The following is a 9,901-nucleotide window of genomic DNA, read 5'->3' as shown; positions in this document are numbered from 1 at the left end:
GGACTTTGTAGAAAACGAAGCGTTTAAGAGAGGCGGGGCATAGAGGACCTACAATAATGTACAGTATTTGAAAAAGAATGTTTTTTTAACATTAAAGCATGTCAACATATTCTGTTACACCAAATACACAAAATAATGATCTTTAAAATAGCATCATATGATCCCTTTAAATAATATTAATAAATAATAATAAAAAATTATATCAAAATAGTAATAGTGTTTTGTGCCTCTGGTGTTTTATTTATTTAGATATGTTATTTATTTGAATCCCTCTTTGTTTGTATCTCTAACATAACTTTGTAAGCGACCTCTGTATATTACTTATAGACCTTGGTATGTATATTGTGCTGTGATGTTGATGTTTATTTGGTTCTGTTCCTTAAACCTGTCTCTGTAAAACGACCTTGGGTGTTGGAAAGGCACTATATAAATAAAAATTATTATTATTATTTATTTCTAGATAGATAGATAGATAGAACTGCAAGATGTTTAACAGGCACCGAACAGGCCAGACTTTTTCTATTAGCATTTTCTGCACTATTTTTTGGGGAATGGATATAACAAAATAAACAAAAAAAAGTTATAAATAAATAATAAATACATACATAAATAACGCCAAGATGTGTCAGAGGCCAGACATATTTTTAAAATCATTTTCTGCACAATTTTTTGGGGAATGGATATGGTAAAAATAAATATGGGGAATTCTAAATAAATAATGCAGTGATTACATTTTTTTTATTAGCATATATTTTATTTAAATGAACATTCATTATCTGATGGAACGTTGGCTATAGTGAACATCATGTCACAATATTTCATTAAAATGTAAAAGCGTTTGGTGCCTCTGAAAAATCTTGGTGTTTTTATTTTATTAAAAACTAATTAAAAAACATGAAAATATTTGACTTTATTTTATATATATATATATATAAAAATTTTTATTTGCATATATTTTATTTTAATGAACATTACTCATTTGATGGAACGTTTACCCGTTGATGTTGTCACATTCATGCACTGATGTTGCATCTATCTGATGTTAATGTGTTTCTACTGATGTCTGGATGGAACATATTATGAAACAGGAACCGGGGAAACAGCAGTAATAAATAAATCACACTGCCCACCTGTGTGCCATCTGAGGGTCCCGCTCCAGCCCCGCTGCTGCTCCCACTGTCGCTCCCGGCGAAGGCGCCTCCTGCTGACGTGGAGTAAGCGGAGAAAGACGCAGACATGGTCTTATAGCGTCGAGCGTGGTGCTGAGACGCCTCGCTGTCCCCAGTCAGCCCATCGATACCACTGTCCTCATAATCACTGCCATCTCCCACCGTGACATCCTTAAAACCAAATAAATACATGAATAATTTATATTGGCTAATTTACGATGATTATTTGTGATGATGGGATAATGATTTAATTTACACAATTTTATATGTATACATTTAAATTTAACTTAAGAGAAAATTAGAGTAATTTCTAGCCAAAGAAACAGTTTTGAACTGAACAACTGAGCATAAAAATACATTTTTTATATATGTATTAACTATATAAATTTAATAAAAATTATATATATTAAAAATGAATTAATATGAAAATATATTCATATATATATATATAATATCCCACTTTTGAAATTTCCTTAAGTTTCCAGGTTTTTCAGGGCCGTGGAAACACTATAAAAGTATTAAATGACAGCAAGTAAATGTACATAAAATGATCAAATATAGGCCCAGACGCAATATGTGAAGTAATTTTGGAGTAAAATCAGTGAAAGAGCCAGAACCAAAAATGAAGACATGACGTGTCTCTAAATTTACTCAAAAAAAATATTTTTTTCTAATTAATTAGCCTAGGACATTGGTTTTTGGTTTTAACATCACTTAATTTACGTAAAACTAAGCAACAAAACCAATCATAGTTCCTGGATGTTCTTTCTCAGCAACTAAACGTGAGCCTTATGATTTCGACAGACTCAAAAGATAAAAGTTTTCCACTCTAATAAGCGTGGCTCTTCTCCAACACATCTTCAGTCCTCCTACCTGTTGGCCGGAGCGCGTGGTGTCTTCAGAAGCAGATGACGAGCTGCAGGTTGTAAAGTGAACATTTTACAGAATTTGACACAGGTCTGCCTGAGAGACCACAGCGCTGTCTGAACTCTGTGTGTCGAGTTATAGCGCAGTAAAGTTGACTGTACAATACCACTCTGTACTGCTGCTGGGGAATGATGGGATATTACCCACCAAACCCGGCATCTAGCGGGAGTCACATGACTGGACTGTGCGGCCCGGCATGCCATTCATCTTCACCGATGGAGCCTCACAGGGAGGCAGTGTCACACGGTGATTTCATCTTTTTCTTTCTAGCTGTAGCAAATACCTACATACAACTGAAACACTTTCTTGCACACACATATTTAAGCAAGAAATATAGTGAAAAATAAACCAGCATATCTAGAGCTCAACTCTCCTCCTCGTTCACTCTCTCTCAATCACGTTCCTGTCAGTTACAGCTCATTAACATGACAAAAGAAGCGAGCTGTTCTCACAGAAGTCTGACTCCAGGATCTGGATCATCCGAGAGAGAGCAGGAAAAAACAGCCACCACCACATGGACAGTGTGACAGAGCCACAATGCACTAGGACTGTCAACGCACATCGTAGAGAATGAGAGTTACTGTGGTGGTACTATGGTATAGTGATGTCAATGCTATGGTACTTTAACGTAGCATGGTATTAACAAAGTACTTAAAAATGTCCTTAAAATATACTACCTTGGTGCATGTCCAACTTACCATGGTAGTATAATGGTATAAAAAACTATTAAAAAAAAAATTATAAATACAATTATATATATATATATATATATATATATATATATACAGTATATTATAAAAAATATATATGCCATATAAATACCATTTTTAACGTTTTGTTATATATTTTATCTATTAAAAAATCATATATAAATGTCATTATATTTTTATAATTATTTGATTTTTATATATATTTTATCAATAAAAAAATATAAAATATAAATGCTATTATATTATTTATAATAGTTTTGGCAAAATATTTACTACTTTTATAATTTTATCTCTAAAATCTGAATTAATAAATACACACACACACACACATATATATACATATACAAAAATATAAATAACATTACATTTTTATAAATATTTGGTATTTTTTATATAATCTATAAAAAATAGTAAATATAAATACTATTCTTTTTTTTGTGTTGGCATTTTTATATTTTACCTATAAAAAGATAAAATATAATTAACGTTATATTGTTGTTAGTTTACACCAACAGTTGACTGGGATGAGCTTCTAGTGAAGTTATAATGCTGTCCAATGGGAAACTGGAGTCTGTGTCAACTTGCACACAAATGAGTCATTCATACGTTCAGTCTCTCTACACGAGGAGAATCAGAGGATTCTGGGGGATTAACCGCAGTCAACATTCACTGCAAGACTGAAATTCCCTGGTGTACACCTACACTAACATTACACTCACATTATTACTGCACACCTACAGGCGTTCACTCCAATCATTCAAACAAAGCCATTCACTTTCAATGAGAGCGGCTGATCTGAAACAACACGAGTCGCTTCAAAGCTGTACAGTTCACTACCAACTTGATCATTGACAGAACGATTACATTTAGCACTCTTAGGGAAATATGATAATATTTTGTAATTATCTTTTAAATCGGACTCATTTTCAAATTGTCGTAAATAAACATCTCAGGAAAATTTTTATGAAAATGTTTCCAAGTTATTACTCCCATTATAACACTTCTTTTTTCAATATGGTTTGCCCCAAGAACACATTAATATCCAAATCAGATGCAATGCATGGATACATTTTATAGAATGGGAATACCAATTTATGGACATTTTACGCACATATTGCATAAAGTAAAATAGTATATCAAATCATTCAGTTATATCTTTCATAACTGTACAAAGTTTGGTTAAAAACAGCCTGAAACCTAACAACTGATTGGAGAATAAAAAAAATAAATCATTGTTTTTGTCTACACATGCCTTTTCATGTCTATTTATTTTTTTGAATAACAGTCCTGGCGTCCTCTACAAAGGACATAGAATAAAATATGAATAAAATGTTTTTTTTGTTTTTCAAAATGTTTTTCTCAATTTGTTTCTTATGCTCCAACCAATGTAATGTCATAAAAAACAGCAAAATTCACAAAACCTTTTTTATGGTTCTCAGGAGGATATATGTATATATATATATATATATATATATATACATATATATATATATATATATGATGGACTGTGATATGATGTCATTTATATTTTATATTTTTATAGATAAAACACTGAAAGAAATAATTCTGAAACATAATGGTAATTATAGTTTAGATTGTTATAGGTATGGCACAGATGAAGGGTTGAAACTGAAAACATTTTGCACTTGGCTCTTTCTTTGTGGTCTCTATGGAAAAAATTCACACAAGCTTTTGCCTAAATTTTTGTATGCAGATCCTTTTTCCTTGTTTTGCATTTGGATTGGATCTACACACCCGGACACTTTGTCTACATTTTTACATGGACTGTGTTTGGTGCTACTCTATTCGTCACACATTACTGATATTTTTAATTAATAAAAAATAAAAAAAGCAAACAATTATAAAAATATAATGGTATTTATATTATATATATTTTTTATAAATAGAATATTTAAAAATATATATATATTTATGATGATATTTATATTTTATACATAAAATATAAAAAAACTAAGTAATTATAAAAACATAATAGCATTTCTATTTAATACTTTTTAGATTAAATATAAAAAACCTAAATAAATAAAAAAATATAATGGTATTTATAAATGTTGCAAAATATAACAATGTATTTGGTGTTTAATACTGGAGTAGTGACCAATAAGATTTCACTGTGGGCGGGGCTACCCAATCAAAACTCACCTGTATGGTTTGTGCCCGCCTCCCTTGCATAACTCCTTGATGATTGGTCAGTCCCTCTGACAGACAGTGAGACCGGCGGCAGGGCAGTGTATACGCGCCATAGGCGGCTCCGTCGTCCTCACAGGGCGAGATCATTTTATCCTCATCACCATCTCTGCTTGTGGCGCCGCCCTTGTGCCATTTGGCATAGCGTCCGTGCGTGGGCCTGCAGGCGGGGCTCTTCGGTCCGTAGAGCTCGTCTAAAGAATTGGCACGGTTTGAGTCCAGCAGCTCCTGAGCGGACGACTGCAAACTGGCTTCGCAGGTGTCCGGCGTGTCTCCGAGCTCCTCCGTGCTGGTCAGGTGATCCTGGCTCAGGTCGGATAAGGACACCTCCAGCGAGTCCTCCCTCCACATGTCCGCAGACTTAGAGCGTTTCTTTTTAAAGCTGGATGCCTCTTGGGAGCTGTCCTGTGTGCGCTGGACGTGGGTCGTGTCCTCTGCTGGTTCGCCGTCGTCCTGCATAGCCTGTTTGGTGGTGTGGGTCGCGGCGGGCGAATGGGCCGGATGGTTGTGGAAGGACATGGGTCTGAGATTCATGGCCACGCGGTCCACCCATATGGGGCTGCTGAAGTTGGGCAGCATGTCCGAGTCGTTGAAGGGCTCCAGGCCGTGGTCGGCCAGTGACTGCGGGATGCTGGGAGTGCTGCTGGAGCGCGTGCTGGTCTCGGAGTTGCGATGCTCCGGTTTTCCAGACGGCGTACGGCGGGAACAGTACGTCTGCTTGCTGGACAGGCGGAGCGAGCGGGACATGTGCTTACGGGAGAGCTGGCGCCGGCCGTCTCCATAATAACCATGGCCGCTGCTATGACTTTCTGTGTTACCCATGGCTCAGTATCTGAAGCAGACAGAAAAAACACAGAGATCATGCAACTAAATATAACTGATCCATAAAGTGTTTTCCACTGCGTTATCATTTATGTATTTATTTATTATTTTTTAACACCATGTCACTAGCAAGGCACGTGAATAACTTAAGTCATACAATTAACAAAAACTATAGACATTTAAGATTAATCCAAGACCAAAATTCTAAAATACTAAATGACAGTTAAATATATATTGTACAGTAGAGTCTGATTAAAGAACGAATGAGCCTTACATACACTGGTTCATTTTAGTGCATTTTATGACAACGTGCAGTTAAAGATAAATATTATAAGGTTTGTAAGTATTATTTTATAAAGCAATACTTAAGAATAAATGAAAATTTGAATGAAATAAGTTGACACTTAAATATGTTAACACAAATCTATTATTAAGGTCAGTTGTTGACTGCATTTATGCTTCTGAAAAGTCAATATAAAAAAGAAAAACATTTATGCATTAACTGTTTAAATGTATTAATTATTGAAATTATTATTGAAATTGTATCATATTATTTAATATATTATATATATATATATTTAATTTCAATAATTAAATAATTTAATGCATTTTCATATATTTTTATGTATCCTATACATATAATTTTTAAATATATTTTTCAAATAAATGACATATATATATATATATTCAGTAATAATAATATTTAAAATAATTTGTGCAAAATATTTGATGTTTATATAAATATTTATTTAAGTGTACTCTTATAATTATTCCGTAAGTAAGCATCAGTATAATACAACACATTTTCAAAAATAAAATAAATTCTGATATATGTTTAAATTCATTCTTAGTGAGATCATATTCACTCTGAATGAGTGTCACACATGCATTTGCATAACACCCAGAGTTGAGTCTGACAGGTACAGCACGACTGTTTCTGAAATGACCTGCGGTGTGCCAATGACATCCCAGTCATGATAGATTTCACTCTGCATACAGATCAGCTCCTACTACCATGACTTCCAAAATCTGAAAAAAAGAGAAGACAAGAGTTATAAATTACTATTCAAAAGAATCTAAACACAGCAGTTTTCTGAGGCAGTACGAGAGGGGACGAGCTGTTGTGGGATAAAATTAGACTAACCACCGAGAAATACGACAGAATTAGAACTGAAAGAGCAATTGAAGAGATTCGCCGCTGTGGTTGGAGACCACACATGTTCAGGCGCATGTTCAGGACAGCTTCAACAAATGCAAGATGACGGACTTCACTCTGAGCCGCCACATGAGAGGCTGTGCATGTGTGGTCGCAGATATATCAACCCGCGGTTACAGCTGCTTCCAATAAACGCCTGCATGAACGGAAATATATACACAATGAAATCCAAAAGACACATTTTTCATATGATACGAGAGAGGTCTGTTAGCACACGTGGTAGAGTTTACTAATGAATAGGATACTCGCTAGCAAAAGGATTCAACTAAAAACAAACACCCCAAAAATGTATATGCTGAAGATAAACTTGCACTAAATGTCGTGACACATACTGATCCGGTGGCATTAGATTTGCAGGAAACACAAAGAACTCGCTCCACTGAGATTAGGTTCATGATTATTCTGAAGTTAAAAGCCTATTCATGCAGGATTTTCCAAAAAGACCCCCTTATAGTGAGTGTGAATATTCACCTTGTGATGCCAAAGCATCGTTGCACAGGTTGATTTGGCAAAAAGAACTGACCAGAAGTAATGTGAACCACCAACAAAAACTGGTAATATCACCAGCTCAAGGTCAATGTGGAATTGCAGTTCCAGTCACATAATTTAAAGGAACTGTTCACCTAAAATTGAACATTTGCTGAAACTGTGTTCATGCCCAGTCCATCCAAGATGGGAACAGATTTGGAGAAATGTAGCATCGCATCACTTGCTCACCAGTGGATCCTCTGCAGTGAATGGGTGCCGTCAGAATGAGAGTCCAAACAGCTGATAAAAACATCACAATAATCCACAAGTAATTCACACCACTCCAGTCCATCAGTTAACATCTTGAGAAGTGAAGAGCTGTGTGTTTGTACTAAGCAAATCCATTATTAAGGCGTTTTTAACTTTAAACCATTGCTTCTGGCTAAAATACGAGTCCTCTATACATAATATTGCCTGGAGCCGTTTTAGATTCTCTCCTATCCCGTCTTCATTCTCTCTTAGTGGGATCTCTCTGTCTGTCTTGACTAATGCATCGGAGCAGATCTGGGTCAGTGCGTAGCCGAGCTGAGAGACGGTAGTAAAGGCTCAAGACAGGGCTGCTAACTCAACCGCAAACAGCAGCGAAGCATCAGGACTGGGACGCAGAGCTCTTGTTTGGCACATAAAGGGCAGAGAAGCTGACAGGAGACGTCTGAGCAAAGCAGAAACAAAACAGGATAACAAGTATTTGATTTGCATGTGTGCATGTGTCTCATGTTTCTCATTTCTCTCACTCCTAGCCAGCCTGTATTAAATAACTGAACACTGCAAACAGAAAGTTTTGTACTGTTTTCCAGTAATAATATCAATGCATCCATAAAATTATTTACACATTTACATGAAAAGCAACAATAAAAAAAAAAAAAAAAAAAAAATTCCCTAAAACACACAGATATGCAACATATTGTTTTCAAACAAACCTTAATATATTAAGAAATAATAATTTTCAAGTAAATTAATCACATTTTATGGATGTTTACATATTTTAATAGAAAACAAGACAATGCAAAGTCCCCTACCTATTTACCATTCTCACAGTCCCTATGTCTTGTATTGTACACTGACCTTTTGTGTGGCGAGTCATAAAACGTGTCTGAATAATTCCATCCCGTTGCATGATGGCGCAAAACTCCAGGAAACACAAACACACAGAAATTCTCCCGTGTCTCCGTGGAAACCAGGCTAGCTCTTCACTGATGGAGCGGGGTCTACACATGCTAGCATAAACCATCAGGATAACACCAAAATAGAAAGCACTCCAGCACAGGGCCAGCAACATCCCCAAGTGCTCGATCAAAGTTCTCACACTACAGCAGCTAAGAGCAAGTGCTCATGGGTAAAAAACAAGTGAGTTCAGAACAGGGGCGCCGCTAAGGGGGGGAAAGTTAGGACGATTCTAAGGGCCCACGCAGTTTTATTAGTAGTAACAGTAGTAGTAGCAATGTAATAGAAATGATAAATGTATCTACCAAAGTGTTACAAATAAAACAAAATTACGGCTTATTTCTGCATTTACAGCTAAATGATCTCTCCCCATTCACTGCATGGTTTCGTCCAGTCCTACGTAGCCTAGAGTCACGAGTGAGATCAGATGGTAAACTGTCAAATTAGAGATGTCTTCGAGTTCGAGGGGGGACAAACCGAGCCGGGCGATTTGGTCAGTCACACTTTTAAACACATTTTATTTTTGCTATAGAAAATCTACAAATTCACACTCTGATTACATAGAGCAGCAGCAGGAAGCGCATGAGGTTGTCATGGCAACTAGATACGAATTACGGCTGCGCTTCTATTTTGCCACACTAAACTTAGCAATAAACACGTTGAAAATAATACACAATAAACATGTCTGTCAAAACGATCTCAAAAGATTCTTTTATTAAAAGGTTTTATTTGTTAAGGTTCATAATGTACAACATTTTTAAAGGGGTCATATGATGCTGCTAAAAAGAACATTATTTTGTGTATTTGGTGTAATGAAATGTGTTTATGCGGTTTAAGGTTAAAAAAACTAATTTTTCCACATACTGTACATTATTGTTTCTCCTCTATGCCGCTCCTTTCTGAAACGTGTCGATTTTTACAAAGCTCATCGGTCTGAAAAAGTGAGGTGTGCTGTGATTGGCCAGCTATCCAGTGCGTTGTGATTGGCCGAATACCTCAAGCGCGAGACGGAAATGTTACGCCCCTTACCATACTGTGATGCCCTGTCCGGCCGGAGCGACGAGACAAAAACATTAAAACCCATTACAAACGAGGCATTTGTTGCATCCAGTGGGGACATAATTACGGATTATAATGACTTATACTGTCTTTTTACG

At 35.8% G+C, this 9,901-nt stretch overlaps 1 protein-coding gene across 1 annotated transcript in view; it reads right to left on the bottom strand.

The window, feature by feature from the left end:
* LOC107558809 (T-lymphoma invasion and metastasis-inducing protein 1-like) overlaps positions 1–9,901 on the bottom strand; it is a 73,597-nt gene that overhangs the window by 53,409 nt on the left and 10,287 nt on the right. Inside the window, exons 2-4 of the mRNA XM_016242498.1 lie at positions 6,784–6,865; positions 4,970–5,846; positions 1,131–1,340 (exon numbers count right to left, since the gene is read on the bottom strand). Of these exons, the coding sequence (XP_016097984.1) occupies positions 1,131–1,340; positions 4,970–5,836 (1,077 nt within the window). The 5' untranslated portion in view covers positions 5,837–5,846; positions 6,784–6,865. The remainder of the gene's footprint in view (positions 1–1,130; positions 1,341–4,969; positions 5,847–6,783; positions 6,866–9,901) is intronic.

The sequence above is a fragment of the Sinocyclocheilus grahami genome, unplaced genomic scaffold (genome assembly GCF_001515645.1).
Source record: "Sinocyclocheilus grahami isolate Dianchi unplaced genomic scaffold, SAMN03320097.WGS_v1.1 scaffold661.1, whole genome shotgun sequence".
Lineage (NCBI taxonomy): Eukaryota > Metazoa > Chordata > Actinopteri > Cypriniformes > Cyprinidae > Sinocyclocheilus > Sinocyclocheilus grahami.
Note: the sequence above shows the minus strand (reverse complement) of the source record. Positions and strands in the feature narration are given on the sequence as shown.